Below are 15,562 nucleotides of genomic sequence, written 5' to 3'. Positions count from 1 at the left end.
TGCATTGTTTACGGCGTACGACTGTTACTTTCTCATTTACGTGAGGCATCTTTCCTCGATATGTGCGCGAGGTGCCATGATACGGGCAGTGATATATATATCGAAGTAAATATCATGATACCGCCTATACACGTTCACAACAACGCCTCGCTAGTTTATGATATGATGGGGTCAGGGTTCTCATATTAGACTGTAGCAACGAAGAAATTATTTACATGGTGTAGTTAAAAGAATATGTAAACTATTAAAAACCATCAGATAACGGTGGCGAGGGCATAGAAATCTATCAGGAAGCCTGCGCATACCAGTTTAGAAGGTGGCAACAAAGAGGAAATGGGGTATCGTTGGTCGTCGCCATAGATTTTTTTTAATTGTCCAGAAATGATAATGTGGCATTCGTTCTCCCCGAGAAGGAGGGATTAAGCGAAACTGGCCGGCTGTTTAGACATGCGCCACGTTGACAGGTTTGTCCTGCTCGCGGCTGGACAATGCTGACTCAAGTGAAGGATCAGAGATAGGATGCTCGGCGAGGACGTCACCGTGCTGCTGGTAGGCCTTCTCCATGTTCCAGTTGAAGGGGCTGCTTGTGGAGAAAAGGGCATCGATGGATTCGAGCGAGCGGTCGGCGGTTTCCGGATAAACTGTGTATGGCGGTTAGCAAGACGAACGACAAAACACAGCAAAGCGAGCCGCATGAAAAACAAGAGGGGGGAAACAACATACAGAGATAGACAATTGGCATCCAAAGTAGGTTGAGACCGGCAAACAAATAGTAGGTCCGGCTCTCCAGCTGGGCGAACATGATTGGGTTGACCAGAGTGGTCCAGCCGACACCAATGGCCCAGCCCGTGATGCCAAATCCGTTGCCCTGAGCGCGCATGTCGGAAGACCAGATCTCAGTAGGAATCAGGAACGCCACGGTGCCCCAGGTAGCTGCATAAAAGAGGTTGAAGAGGAACAGCATTGTCACAGCAGCTGGCGCGTACTGGGCCACCTTGGTCGGGTTATGGCGAGCGCCCTCGTAGACGCTGGCGGCGATCAGGTTAACAGCAAAGAGGCTGAAGGCGCCACCAATAAGGCAGCGGCGGCGACCCAGGCGGTCAACAATCTGAGCGCTGATGATGGTACCAATAATGCCAATCGTGTTGATACCGCCGGCCAGACCGTTCTGCGTCAGATCCGTGTAGCCGGCCTGCTTGAGAAGCGTCGGCGAGTAGGCCGTGACGGCCGTAATGCCAGTCCACGAGGCCATGATCTGCAGCCACAAGCACAGCCAAGCGCGGCGGCCGAGGCGGTGGCCGGGCTTGCCACCGCAGCCGGCGAGAATCTTGGCAAACTGGATGGGCGAGCTCTTCTGGCTGCCCTTGGCGACCGCCACGATTTCGAGGAACTCGTGGTGGACCTCCTCGCCGAAGCCGCCGCGCAGCTGCGTCAGGACCTCGCGAGCCTCGTCGGTGCGGCCAACAGAGGCCAGGTAACGGGGACTATCAGGCAGCATCTTGATGCCGGCCAGCAACAACAGGGCGGGCAGCGTCTGGAAGGCCAGCAGAAAGCGCCAGCGAACGTCCGAATAGCCATTGTCGACAAAGGCAAGGCCAAAGGAAATCCAGTACGCGAGCGAGATGCCCAGGTAGTTTGCGATGAAGACGTAGCCCAGGAAACCGCCACGGTGTTTGGCTGTGGAGACCTCTGACACAAGCACGGGGGTGATGCCCGTAAGAGCGCCTGTGCCGATGCCCGTGATGACGCGCGCGACGATCATAAAGTCACTGGACTGTGTGGCAGCCTGCAGGGCGCCACCCACGAGCGCAAACATCGCCGCAATGAAGAGACCGTTGATACGCCCTATGCGGTCGGCAGCCCAGCCACCGGCAAAGCAGCCGAAAATGCAGCCCAGGTAGTACACGGAGACGATGCCACCCTCGTGCACAGTGTTTGTGATGGTACCGTCAGGCAGACCAATCCCAACTTCCTGGACATAGCGAGGCGCCGAGTTGACACCACCCATCACGCCCTGATCGTAGCCCTCGAAGAAGATGCTGATCAGAGAGAATACCTGGATGGAAATGCTGAGCTGGCGAGGCGACAGCCTCTTCCAAATAGTGATGTAGCCCATGATGGCCACGTTAGGGGAGGAACAACGTATGAAAGAAGGAGAGACGGATGAAGGAGGGAGATAATAATGTGCGTTTGGGAGGAAAGTGACGAGGGAAGAAGGGCATGGGATGAGGAGGGATGGCAGACGTCTGTTTTATATGTCTCCGACGAATGTCAGTGCTTGCATCGGTTAGTCCTCGCCGAATATGGCCAGCGAACCAAGCTCTGCGCGCCTAATAGAACGTGACAGTTAGGTCCCTGCAACGCGCACCCCGTAGACACTGCAATTCAGGGAAGAGGCTTGGGGGTCGCGGGGAGACAAGACGAGACAGGGGTAGAGGCAAGAGAGGGTTTCTGAGAGTGATGGCCAGAGGCCGGATGAGGCTGGAGCACTCCCCGCAAGATGAACGCAAATTATAGGAAAGGAAACGGAGGGTGGAAAAAAAGGTTAAAAGGTTGAGGGCGTGTTCCGGATGGGTGGAAATAGTAGAAAACAGACGAGAGAAGGAAAAGAGACAAAGTGGGATCCTGACGTAAATAAGGGGCCTTCTTTTCGTTTTCGTTTCTGCTTTCAGTCGCGTAAGAAGAAATGAATGTCTGGATCGATAGTGTGGGTGGACGGCTGGCCACAGGAACGAGTCACATCACTGCCGGTCTTGGAGCGAGTTCCTCAGAGTCTAGTGCCAAACCCATGTGGCGCCGCTTGCAGCAGTTGGTGAAGTCCCCCGGACTGTGGAGGATGTGGGATGGCGGAGGTTGCCCGGATGTATGGCAGACGGAGGCGGATGATGGCGGAGGAGGGCAAATGCTGAGGGAGGTGCAAAGTAAAAACGCGGAGGTGATGTGGCGCCAGGGGAGGGAACAGTAGCCTTGCGCCCCACCAGGGACGAAGAAAGTCGACACTCCATAAAGGGGCCTAACGTAGCGAGAAATAAGAGCGCGAGCGCTATCTCGCCCCTTGGCCTTTCCTATCCCCGGATTGCTATCCCATAGCTCCTTCCTCATTGTGCTCAGCTGTCACGCCCCATTTTCTTGTTTCGCCACTACGTTGCGCCTTCTCTTGCCCGTTCCAGAACTACAATTTTTTACAGGAAGAACTGAACTTGAGGTACGAGGTTTTCAAGAACGAAGGCTTTTTGGCGCGGAAGGAGCTGTTGAGGCGCAAATCTTAAACAAAAATGGCGGGTTTTGGCCGAGACGAACTTCCAGAAAGCTACGATCAACAAAATTACACCCCTCAACGGCGATTGACAAGCGTCAAGAATGCATTGCGCCAGCAGAATATCTGGCACACTTGCCACAAAAAGATACATTCGAGCTCCATGCATGCTGGCAAGCTAAGGTACGCCGTACATCGTAGACGGGCGGCGGCTTGTGACATATCATCTCTCGGGCAAGAGCTGGTAAAAGTGGACCGCAAATGCCGGTCCCCGCTGCATTCGCATGGCGTTCCTGGAATCCGTAGGGAAGGCTGCATCATGCAGCACTCACCATCTCGCAAGGCTACCGCACAATTCAGATAACCGCTTAGCCGTCACGGAAAGCAAGCAATGCCAAATGCCTATTGAGGGCGCGAGAATGGGCGATTGTTTACCTTCTGACCTCTAAGGCCGACATATCAGAGAGTCCTTCTCATAGCCTCTTAAGCGTTTAGCCTTTTAGGCGTGTAGACGTTTAGCCGCTTAACCGTCTTTTATTCTTTGCAACACAGCACCTTGGGTCGTTCGAATGGCGGGCTGGAGTCAACAATCAATGAGACCCATGATCTCGGTTATGCGCAATGATATTGTGTTTCTCCCGTACTTGTGTCTTCTCCTGATTTGCTTGAGCCTTTTGCCATGCGATCCTCAATTAGTCTGGCTGGTGAGCACGATTCTATTCTGGGCATTCCGTCATATTCACCCTAGAAAATAAAGAAGAATATGGAAGAACCCAGAGTTTCTGGCTTTTGTGATCTTGTGCCTCCCGGGTCCGAGGGCTTTCTTTCGCCCGTCGCGTTTTGATTTTTGCTCGTTGCTCTTTCATTTTTGACGGCTCTTATGTCATGCCTCGTACTTTTGTGCAAGGATAATGGCGCCTCACACCTTCCGAATTGCCTACACGCTCCCTTCAATACGGCACTTGCCGGGGTTGTTGTTTCTTATTTCGATGATTTCGAATATCTTTGCAGAGTAACATCCACTGCTCTTTGGTCGATGCCAGGATACGATTGGCTGAAATAGCCGCAGTTCTGCACCCGAACAAAAGGAAACCTTAACAAGGGCTCCTAAGTGTATGGGGCGAGCCGTTCTTCCGTGGCTCGCGTGGTTATTTCCCAACACCGATTTTTGTATGTAAATCGTTGGCTCGTACTGAAGAACGATGGCCCGGCCCAGGTCCTTGTCGCGTTGCCAAAATCGCAAAATAGACTGCCGCCAAAGAGACGTTTTCCCGCGGCCGCCCGTGTTGCCTTCTGCCGGTCGCTACTTCCGTTGCGGAGCCCCTTCCTTCTCCGCATTGCCGTTTGTCCTCTGCTCTTTCTTTTGTCCTGCTTTTATCGTCTTTCGTTTGCTACTGGCTCTTGCACTTGCAGTACCAGCTCGCTCCTTCGCCCGTTTGAGACAATCCACGACTGGTCTCTCCTTCCCCGGCCCCTTGCCTTCTTGACCTTTGCGGAGAACGCCATTGTCTTAGTGGGGGGTGGTACGGCATCTAGAAAAACAGCGACACTGGACCCGTGCTGGCCGACGGAAACAGCGTGGGCAAGAGCAAACCTGGCATAAAGCCTACGGATCCTCTTTTATTTTTATTTCCTTCCATAGTCCCCGTATTTATCTATCGTTCCTTCTTCAAGTGGACGATATCTTCCTTCGTTGTACCCCCCCCCCCCCTCCCTGCAGAGATAATCTACAACATCCGTGGTTCTTCGCTTCCCTTTCTCGTCTTATTTCTTCTTCGTCGCCGTCTGTTAATATCGTGTTGCGTCCCTCCCTGCCTTTTCATACTTCTCGGCCCATACACTTCCCGTTCATATATCAATCATCAGGTGCCCTCGCACACCCTCACTCGTTTCTTTTATCACATTTCGGGAGTCTAAAAGGCATACTTCTTTGTGTGCTGTATTCAACTGTCGCACATCACCGTCTGTTTTTGGGCTACTTTTTTTTACTTTTTTTTTCATTTACCCAGTTTCGCCTTCTTGGCTTTGCTGGCAAGAATGTCCGACTCGGCTTCGGCTACGGGCGGCCAGCCGCTGGATGTGAAGGTGCTGGGCATGAACAGTGGCACCTCCATGGACGGCATTGACTGTGCTCTATGCCACTTCCGCCAGGAGACGCCCGAATCGCCCATGCACTTCTCTCTACTCAAGTACGGCGAGGTGCCGCTGGACGCCGAGCTCAAGAAGCGTGTGCTGGACATCATCAAGTACGACAAGACCTCCGCCTCGGAGCTGTCCGAGGTCAACGTGCTGCTCGGCGAGGTCTTTGCCGCCGCCGCCATCCAGTTCTGCGCCGACAATGGCGTCGACCTCAAGAAGGACGTCGATGCCATTGGCTCGCACGGCCAGACCATTTGGCTCGCTAGCATGCCCGACGAGGGCGTCCCGCGCTCTGCGCTCACCATGGCAGAGGGCACCTTTATGGCCTCGCGCACAGGCGTGACGACCGTCACTGACTTCCGCGTGTCCGACCAGGCCGCCGGCCGCCAGGGTGCACCCCTGATTGCCTTCTTTGACGCCCTGCTCCTGCACCACCCGGGCAAGCTGCGGGCGTGCCAAAACATTGGCGGCATCGCCAATGTGTGTTTCATCCCGCCGTCGGGCCCGCAGGATGCCTACGATTTTGACACGGGTCCGGGCAATGCGCTCATCGACGGCGTCGTGCGCCACTACACCAACGGCGAACAGGAGTACGACAAGGACGGCGCCATGGGCAAGCGGGGCACGGTCAACCAAGGCATGGTGGACCGCTTCCAGCAACGCATTCCCTACTTCAGCTGGGACCCGCCCAAGACGACGGGCCGCGAGGTGTTCCGCGACACGCTGGCCGACGACCTGGTGGCCGAAGGTGCTTCGCTGGGCATGTCGCCCGACGATGTCGTGGCGACGGTGACACGCATCACGGCACAGGCGATTGTGGACCACTGGCGGCGGTATGCGCCGACAGACCGGCCGGTGGACGAGGTGTTTATGTGTGGCGGCGGCGCGTACAACCCAAACATTACCGATTACATGAAGGAGCAGTTCCCGCATGTCAAGATGTTCATGCTCGACGACGCTGGCATCCCCGCAGGCGCCAAAGAGGCGGTGACGTTTGCATGGCAGGGCATGGAGGCGCTCGTGGGCCGCAGCATTCCCGTGCCGGACCGCGTGGAGACGCGCCGGCCATATGTTCTGGGCAAAGTGAACCCGGGTGAGAACTACCGTGCGGCGATGCGCAAGGGCCTTCTCTTTGGCGCGGGCCGGGATCGGCTGGACCCGGTGACGTCGATGATCAACTACGTGGACGGCAAGGTCTTTGACAACAAGTGGGAATAGCCAAAGCGGAAAAGAGAGAAACGAGCCTGATTGTATACCAGCATGAGCATAAGCTTGAGGGTTGTATGAACGAGGTCGTGATATCCAACGCACAATTAGAATCAGCATGGCATTTAAATTTTATTCAATCTTATTAAATTTTTGTATATTCACAAATGACAATCTGAGGCTGATCCCAGCTGGCAGACAAAATCTCATGATTGGTTCCTCACGACACGAGAAGGAATGATCTTAGGAGCACAACTGCAGCCATGGCTGGCCTTTTCTGGCAGCTTTTGTATTTCTTCCACCTACCATGCTATTTTGCTTGGTGTTTGATGGTCGCCCTCATAGTTTGATTCCTTTCTCGGCATGGAATTGAGAAGGAAAATAAACAAGATATATACAGAAAAAACCTTGAGGGCCCCTGGTTGTTTTTGTACAAACTTCCATACCCAGAAATTAATATAAATAAATGCAAATGGTATTCCCTTGCCCCCAAAAGCTGGACCCCTTTTCTACCAGCACAGGAAAAATCAAACCAGAACCAATCAGAACCAAATACTAACCAAACCAAGAACAATCAAAACGCCATCCTCCGCAATACTGTCCGCCGATAAAATAATGTCAGTATACAAAATACAAGAAGCTGTGAGCCGCCACCCGAAGTACTTGTATGTGCCTTGTTAAAAGGACAGGTAGTTGTTGGACACGGCAAAGGGCCAGGTCCAGTCCTGCAGAAACTCGTCCGGTAGCTGCAGCTGCATCTGCATGTTGACGTCGGGGGCAACACCCGCGGCACCAGGCGCCGCAACCCACGTGCCAGGTGCGGCCGAGCTAGGCGACATGCCACTGGGTGTACCCGAACCGGCGGCCTGTTGTTGCTGTTGCTGTTGCCGTTGCTGTTGCTGTTGTGGATCGTACATGGAAGCCGCGGCAGCATACGCGGCAGTGGGATTGGCGCCGGTTGAGGGAGACAGCGGCTGAGGCTGGCCAAACTGCTGTTGCATTGGTCGGTATTGCTGTCGCTGCTGCAGCTGCTGGTAGTCTTGCTGGTTAAGAGCCTCCGAAGGCAGTGTTTGTGGAATGGACACGGCCTCCGGTCCGAGGGAGCTGTTCATCTCCAGCTGGGGTTGTGTCTGCTGCTGAGACGATGGCATCGTTTGCTGTTGCTGACCCATTTGCTTTTGCTGCTGCTGTGTCCGTTGTAGGTTCGATGCCGAGGTTTCGCTGGATGGCTGTGCGGTGAAGGCAGTGGCCCCGTTGGTATTGGCGCCGTTGCCGATTTGGTTGCGTACGTCAGAGTAGAAACCCTCTAGCCGGGCAACGAGCGACCGCAGCCGCGCTCCGGCGCCGGCGCCACGGTGCAAAAAGGCCTCTAGACTCTCGAGCAGCAAGGCCATGGACAAGAGCAGATCGCGCACCAGACGGTAGGCGCTCTCAGAGAGTGGACCCTCCATAACTGACCCCAATATGACGCCGATGCCGCCAATGTGATAGATTAGTGGGGTGCTGATGGCGCGCATGTAGGCCTTGGGGACCTGGTGGAAGGTCTGGAGGACATTGTGCACCACAGAGCACTTGCGCTCCACGTCGACATCGACCTCGAGCGACAGGTGGACCATCTCCAGTAGGGCCATGGTGGCCTGGATGTTGGCGGCTTGGAAGCCGAAAATGTCGCGGGCTGGGTCGCCGGTGGCGGGCTGCAGCGTCTTAAAGGCGTTGGGCAGAGCCGCGTACAGTTCGGAGACGCGGTCCTGGCTAGAGACGCGGAAGGAACCGGGGGTGGTGGTCTCGCCGAGCAGGTTGAACTTGGAGGACCGAGAGCGCAACTTGTTGAGATTGTGTTCGAGAATGCGATAGAGGTCGGTGGTGTAGTTCCAGCCGATCATCCAGGAGCCCGCATCGGGCAGCGGGGACGTGGCAGTAACAATACCTGGTAGCATGGACGATGACGAGGGGGAGTCGGTAGGGCCGTTGGTCGGCCGAGTTGAACTATCGGCATTTGCAGTGTTGGACAAGGAGGCTGGATTCGGTACGATTGGCTGGCCGTTGCGGTCTTCCGTCACGCCTGTTGGGTACTCGACCTTGGCGTGGCTCTCCTGGAAGTGGATGCAGCCGTCCCAGATGATCGCAGTGAAAACATCCAGGGTGTACGTGGACCAGTAGAGGCGGCGACGCTCCTCGATCTCTGTGGGAGTCAGACCCGGGGACCAGTTGGCCTCGTCGTGCCACTGGTTGATGGCCAACAGGGTAAAGTAGTGGCCAATGTACTTTTGCATGACTGCGATTTTGGCGTCCTGGATGCTGGCGATGCTTAGCAAGGCAAGCGCACGTAAGTAGTCAAAGTCGCGGCACTGCAAGATGTCCTTGGGCAGGGCCTCCTCAGCAGCCGCGTAGAACATCTCGGGGGGCATTTCAATGGATGTGCCACTTGCCGCACTACCGGGGCTCGCCGAGATGCCGCCGCTGCTCGCTCGACTGCCGCCGCCGCTCGTCGACGAAGAGAGGGCGCCGTCGCGGGCGCGTGCCGAGGCCAGCGCACAGGCGGCCATGACAGAACAAAAGAAGGCGCGGTTGCTGACGTGCTCGAGCTGGTCGAGGCGGCGCTGCAGGCGGACGGGGTCAAAAAAAGGAAAGATGGGAAAGACGGTCTCGTGGTAGACGGTGACAAGGCGTTTGAGCGTGGGCGTCGAGGTATGCGCAAAGGCTTGCCACGTGGAGCTGAGTCGCTCGTTGGCAACGGGTCCCGGATCGTCCGCGCCATAGCTGGTGCTGGCGGTGCGCTCGCTCATGGTGACGCGCGGGGCGGAGGGCGAGAGCATGGCGGACTGGGCCGGGCGATGCGGCTGTGGTAATGGCTGTGATGGAGGTGGTTGGCGGGATGACGGATGGTGTGGCACGGGCTTGCCGTCTGCGAGGCTGCTTGCGGCGATGGAGAGGCCCGAGGACGTGGCGGATGCGGGCCGGGACGGTTGTGGTGAGCCCCGGCCGCGACGGGATGGGCGCGCATAGGTGCAGGGGATGTCAAACTCGGCGCAATTGCGACAGCGACCGCGGGTATCGCCGGGGTTGTCCTGGCACTTGATGCGACGTTTATGGCAGAAGTCGCAGGCCTTGGAGATGCGCAGCAGACGCTGGGGTCGCGTGGACGACATATTGGGAGATATGTTGTGGTGTCTCGATTCCCCGTTGCCCGCCTATCCCTTCTCGCTCTGTCTCACGCTCCTCTACTCTCTCTCAGTGAAGACACGAGAGGAAGCATCCGGCGGCGGCCACCGAGCACGACATGAGGCGGCGCCGGAATAGGGGGGGCCGGGTGGCAGAGATGGGATGAGACCACGGCGCGATGTCAATTGGGCAATTGATAATTGGCGTAAACCGGGGTGGTAGTGGTCTGCCATCCACTGCCGTGCGAGGCCCAGGTGTGACGTCGGGGCTTTTTGAGACGACGTAGGAGCAGGCGCACATACAACAAGAAGGATTGTGGTGGACGAGGATCTGGCAAGGATGCGAAATTGGTGGTTGCAGTCGTAAGTGGCTCCTGGAAGTCCGAAAATAGCGCTGTATTACACACCGTACGCCGACGGATGTCTGAGAGGTGGAATTGGGAGACTGCGAAACCTGCGGCGGCCAAAACAACGTGATGCAGAAGAGAAAAAGGCGATGCTGGAGTCGAAAGCATAGATGCAAAGGATAGAAATCGCAACAAGCAAAACGGAAAACAGTAGAAAGTCAACGACAACGCCGGGTCGGCGGGCGGTGACAAACAAGGAGAGCACGGTGGCGGCGGAGCATATAGAGGGAAGGGACAATGGGTGAGAACCTGGGGCGCTCTTGCAGCTGTTAGTCAGAAACGATGAGAACGTGACTTCGGCCAAACAATAAAGAAGATGCGCCACCAGATCAAGTACGCAGGCTGACACCAGCAAGAGCGACTCTGGCGTGAACGATGATCTTTTCGTGGCTTGGATCGACTCTTCCTCCTGTAGCGAGCTCTTAGTGCGCATCCGCGGGGAAGGTGGGACCCCAAGCTCCAGGCGAAAAGGGCTTGTTAGCTCTCAACCTCCCATTCTCGGCCCTGTAGAAGAACGTGTTGACAACTACGTTTGCTCCCTCAAGATTTGCGCTACGGCCGCTAGCCCAACATCTTTACAACATCATGTGCTTTGCACCTGGATAAATCGTTGCTCCCATTGTCTCTCCCGAGGATGGGAGCCGGAGCTCAGGGGGCAATTTATTCCACTCTAATTCCTTTCCGGTAGCTACTGCAGAGCCTACGGGAGAATTAATAAACGACGAGGAACGAGGCAATTGGGGCAATTGCGCAGCTGCTCCGCGAATGGGCGAAAACCATCAAGGAGAGGGAAAAACCCCGGCGAGTAACATCGTCGAGAGGCCGGTAGTAGACCGGTTGTGGAGAGGTGGTAAGGTGGTAAGAAAGAGACAAACAAGCCAACGCAGCATGTGCTGTGCCTTCCAAGGCAAGTAATAGAAAGAAAGGTCCAAAAGCAGAAAGATCAGACGAGATATCTCCCAGTCGCTCCTACCGAAGAGGAAGACCGCTTGGGTCGGTGGCTGATTGTGGCGGGGCGCAAATAACCCAGCGCGAGTCAGCAAACGCAACGCCAGATCGATGGCCGATGACGGGCAGGCCGATCGGGAAGGAGCGCAGGAGTCAGGAACTGCCGGAGATGGCAAGAACAGTGCACGCTCACTCGACCTTGACGACTGCCAAGCTCAAGTCCACTGACCATTTTACCCGATGTTCATTGGCAGTCATTGTATGCTGAACTCTGCATGTAATCATGTTCCCAACTTTTAGCGATGGAGCATCATTACATTTATAGGAGTGGGATGCTTCTATTTTTATTAAAGGGCCGAGAAACAAGATACGACACATGATTAAACAGGACACACATCAGCTTTCGTAAGACGTCCAATCTACGGGAGACTGTCGCGGCCCAGGCAGCATGCAGGAATGCATACAAGCACTCTGAAGCCACTTTGACATGTATGAGACCTGGCCCCTCCGAAACCCTGGTCCTAGGCACGTCAAAATCGACAAGGGAAAACATACAAGGAGCAATACATCCAGGGTATCCTCAACGAAGCCCTGGCTAGACAATACTCCTGAAAAGCTTGTCGCATGTCGGTGCTCTTTTGGTGGAGACGACTTCGCCTGCAAGACAGGCCCATACACTGTCATAAGAATGAGCTTGGCCGCCCGAGGATGCCACAATTCTAGTCAAGCTTCACAAGGCTCTAATAATTTGCAACTGGGATGTTGACGAAAACAGTTGAAGCCATTGAAGCTGTTAGTCTTCCAACCACGATATTTTCAGAGGTTTTGCCACAATAGTCCTCACAATTGCCCTTGTTCATTTTATTGCCTTTGTGGAGTACGAAATACTTCTTTGTCCATTGTCGCAGCTCCCGCTACCTCATTTTCTCAGTCGTGGCCCCTTGCGTTTCATGCGGCTTATGCTGTGGCGGTTGTGTTGCATTGTGCACGATGCCCGCTACGGGTTTTGCTAAGATACAGAACCAGCCAAGATCTTGTTAGTGGGGCCTGCCCCAGCTTGTCGGAGAAGCCAGGGGCCGCACTTGCCTTTTTGAGCTCTTGCCTCGTTAACATAGTTCGCCCCTGAAGGTGGCCCCCAAACGTCGACGACAACAAAGCCCCCTTCCACCCAAACGTCCTGAAACGCCATGTCGTCGGAGATCCACCACAACACCACACTCAACTCGATTCCAGACAACACCAGACAACGCCATGCACCATATGTCGTACGAGATTGTCCACCGACGTCGTCATTTTAAAGCGTTCGGGTTGACAATGCTTGGCCCTTTGGTGCAGCAGATTAAACTTTGACCTGTCGACATGGCCTAGCCTCTGCCCTTTTCCTCTCGATTCTTCCCTGCAAACACAAGTTTTGTCATGCAAGCTACAGTCACAGATAGGTGATAATGACGGAGGCGTTACGCTTTTCTAAAACGAAACCGACGCACCGCCAAAAGAGAAGAAGCAGGACAAAATTTTAATACCTAGGAACATGGTCGCCTCCTTTTTGTCTCCTTACCCCATTTCTCCTTGACTACCACGTCTCTTGGCTGCTCCATAAGGAGTTCCCTTCTGGAGCGTCATGGTTGCATGTTTCTGCCATGTTTCTGCCTGGTGGAGAGAGAGCTGGGTTGGTCAAGCACACTAACAGTGAAAGAACAGTCGGCATTGGCGAACTGCATACAAACACTTCCTGGAAAGAAGAGGACAAGCAAACTTGCCTGTCCTCGACCACTCACAGTTCTCCGTTGGAGTGGATATCGCCCTCACCACGGATTTCGATATAGGCCTACCCAACCATGATTCTCTCCGTTGTGTGCCTGGCCATGTCCTCACAGGTCTACACGATGGATGGCAATGAGACAAAAATGAACTGCCGTACGGAGTCTTGGCGGACGGTTGTGCTACGCCATCGTACTCACAGGCCTGTTCGAGGGGATCCAAAGTATGTAAACTGGACCATGACATGGGTACTGGGGCATATGGTAATATGGTCGTGTGCACTGTGGGCCTGTGCAAGCATTTTTATTTTGGTTTCTTTTTGTGTTCATACGTCGTACATCTTTTTTATTTGCTTCTCCTTCTCTTCTGCTCTGCTTCTCTTTACCTTCTATTCCTATCTCATTTTCCCACGGTCTTTACCTTATCCCCCCTTCATTTCGTTTCTACTACACTTTTGCAGTCTGTGACATTGCCATCTCACACTGGATGTGTTAAGGTCTTATATTATTTTATTTTATTTGCATTGCGTTTGTTTGAGCAGTGCTTAATCTTCTCTTCGTCACCTCTCGTCGTCTACCCTGTCTCTGATCTTTCTATTTTGTCGACTCTCGTCACTGCGGCCTGTTTCATCTTCCTCGAACGTCCCGCGTCGTGGCTCTTCTTTTATCCTATTCGTGGTTGTCCCATTTTCTCTTCGTTTCTTGTGTGGCCTCTCCTTACTCTGTTCTACTTTCTCTTTTGTGGTTGCCCTACCCTCCATCTTCCTCTCCTTCTTTTCTCTCTTTCTGTTTTCTCCCCTTTTGGCTGCCTTTGTCGTGCATCGCGGGTCCGCGTCCCATTTGCTTCTCTCTATTCTTTTCTGTTCGCCTCCTTTCGCATCAAGAACCCAAAGGAGGCTCGCCCTTTTCTGGCCTTGCAGGTCTTTCTCGTCTCTCACTCATTTTTTTCTTCTTGTTCTTCTTCTTCGACACGCCGTAAACGGCTTCCTTTCCTTGACAAACATCGATCACCACGACGGCCGGCCGTCTTCCACCAGCAACGCTCATTTGCAGAGTAGTGGAGGTATCGACAGATCCATACACCAGCACAATAACATCGAAACGATCTTAATCAACACGCAGAATCGGGGGGGATAAGGGGCCACCACGTCTACTAGGACGCAGTGTGTGTGAAAGGGTCGACTCGACGACATCTATTTACGGTTTTCATTCAATCAACAACCAAACAAAACCGCCCATCATGGCCAATAAAATTCTCGTCACCTATGTCGTTGCCGACGTCCTTTTTGTCATCATGGGTGCCATCATGCTTGCCTTCTCTATCATCGTCAAGAACAAGCTCTCCGCCAATGCCCAACCGGCCGATGGAACCGACGTTGTCATCAACCTGCTGTACGCCAAGTTTCCCCTGACCGCCGGCATCGCCAACGCCGTCTTATACTTCGTCACCTTCCTCTTCACCATCCCCGCCATGACCATGCCCACCCGCGGCTGGCTCAAAATCTCGGGCTACATGGTCCTCGCCACATCCCTCTTCAGCCTCATCATCGGCCTCGACCTCTGGATTCTTACATTGAGTCTCAAGGAGCAGTTCGGCACCCTCTGGACCGCCCAGAACTCCCAGACGCAGGATCTCATGCAGACTGCTTTTGCCTGCTGCGGCTATTTAAACAGCACCTCGCCCGCCTTTGTCACCGACAGCACTTGCACCAGCCCCGCGGCTGCCGCCCTCGTCCGTGGCTGCGCAGGGCCCATCAGCAGCTTCTCCAACGTCTTCGTCGATGACATCTTCACGGGCGTCTTTGGCATGGCTGGCGTGGGTGGCCTGCTGATCCTGGCCACGAGCTGCCTGCTCAAGGACCGCAAGGAGCGTGAGCGCTTCCGGTACATTGACGAGAAGATGGGCGCTACGCGGAGATTCTAAGATTGTCCTCCGGTGGTGATTACGACAATCAAAATCGGGGTCGACGAGGGTTACTAGATGTTGATGGGAGAGAAAAAGACAGCTTTTTATTTTCTTTCTGTCTTCTTCCCTCTCATTTTCCGTTTCTCAATTCCTTTCTCTTCGCACATATTCTCTGCCTGCTGATACACATCATAGGCCCTCAAGTTATTTGTACTTTTTTTTTTCACATCTAGCAGGGCCTATATGATTTCTTGTTTCTTCAATTACAATCAGAGTCGACTGGCTCATTCTGTCATTATTTCTACAGCGCCTCGCCTTTATTTCCTTTTTCATTCATTTTGACAAGTGGTCAGGCTTCCCGTGGGGGTCCTGCAGACAGACACGACTTGAACATATAAACCCATAAATACATACAACATAAAAGAAAAATAATCAAACCCAAAAATCGCGGGTGAGGTACATGATGTATCGGGAATATGAGATTGATATAACAAAAAAAAGATGAAGCCGAATGAGCTAAAAGACAAGCAAATATATCGCGGCTGGCGAGCATCAGTATCTGCTTGAATCTAGCGAACGAAAACGACAATCGTAAAAGGGTACAAAAGAACGATATCGAGGCTAGTAATTGCAACTGGATGATGAGTTGTATGCAAACACAAAAAATGTGTATTCTATTCAGGCTACATACAGAGTACCATAGAACGTAAAAGACAAAAGCAACCCTAAGGCTCCGGTATACAACAGTGACATAGGAAAAAAGAAGCAACGCAAAAAGT

At 53.8% G+C, this 15,562-nt stretch overlaps 4 protein-coding genes across 4 annotated transcripts; 2 read left to right on the top strand and 2 right to left on the bottom strand.

Moving 5' to 3' along the window:
- Positions 1 to 441: 441 nt before the first annotated feature.
- SPSK_09021 (uncharacterized protein) lies at positions 442 to 2,116 on the bottom strand (the record flags this gene model as incomplete). The annotated part of the gene is made up of 2 exons (XM_016735602.1): positions 442 to 641; positions 724 to 2,116. The coding sequence occupies 2 exons, from the start codon at positions 2,114 to 2,116 to the stop codon at positions 442 to 444; spliced, it is 1,593 nt and encodes a 530-aa protein (XP_016587911.1).
- Positions 2,117 to 5,293: 3,177 nt separating this feature from the next.
- SPSK_09294 (uncharacterized protein) lies at positions 5,294 to 6,613 on the top strand (the record flags this gene model as incomplete). The annotated part of the gene is made up of 1 exon (XM_016735869.1): positions 5,294 to 6,613. One exon carries the CDS (start codon positions 5,294 to 5,296, stop codon positions 6,611 to 6,613), a length of 1,320 nt encoding a protein of 439 aa, XP_016587910.1.
- Positions 6,614 to 7,278: 665 nt separating this feature from the next.
- SPSK_08604 (uncharacterized protein) lies at positions 7,279 to 9,750 on the bottom strand (the record flags this gene model as incomplete). Its single annotated transcript, XM_016735196.1, has 1 exon — positions 7,279 to 9,750. One exon carries the CDS (start codon positions 9,748 to 9,750, stop codon positions 7,279 to 7,281), a length of 2,472 nt encoding a protein of 823 aa, XP_016587909.1.
- Positions 9,751 to 14,117: 4,367 nt separating this feature from the next.
- Positions 14,118 to 14,801, top strand: SPSK_09803 (uncharacterized protein; the record flags this gene model as incomplete). The annotated part of the gene is made up of 1 exon (XM_016736373.1): positions 14,118 to 14,801. The coding sequence occupies one exon, from the start codon at positions 14,118 to 14,120 to the stop codon at positions 14,799 to 14,801; it is 684 nt and encodes a 227-aa protein (XP_016587908.1).
- Between the last annotated feature and the right edge of the window lie 761 nt (positions 14,802 to 15,562).

This window comes from Sporothrix schenckii (genome assembly GCF_000961545.1).
Source record: "Sporothrix schenckii 1099-18 chromosome Unknown Cont44, whole genome shotgun sequence".
In the NCBI taxonomy this organism is placed as follows: Eukaryota; Fungi; Ascomycota; class Sordariomycetes; order Ophiostomatales; family Ophiostomataceae; genus Sporothrix; species Sporothrix schenckii.
The sequence above is the reverse complement of the archived record's forward strand: the minus strand, read 5'-3'. Positions and strand labels throughout refer to the sequence as shown.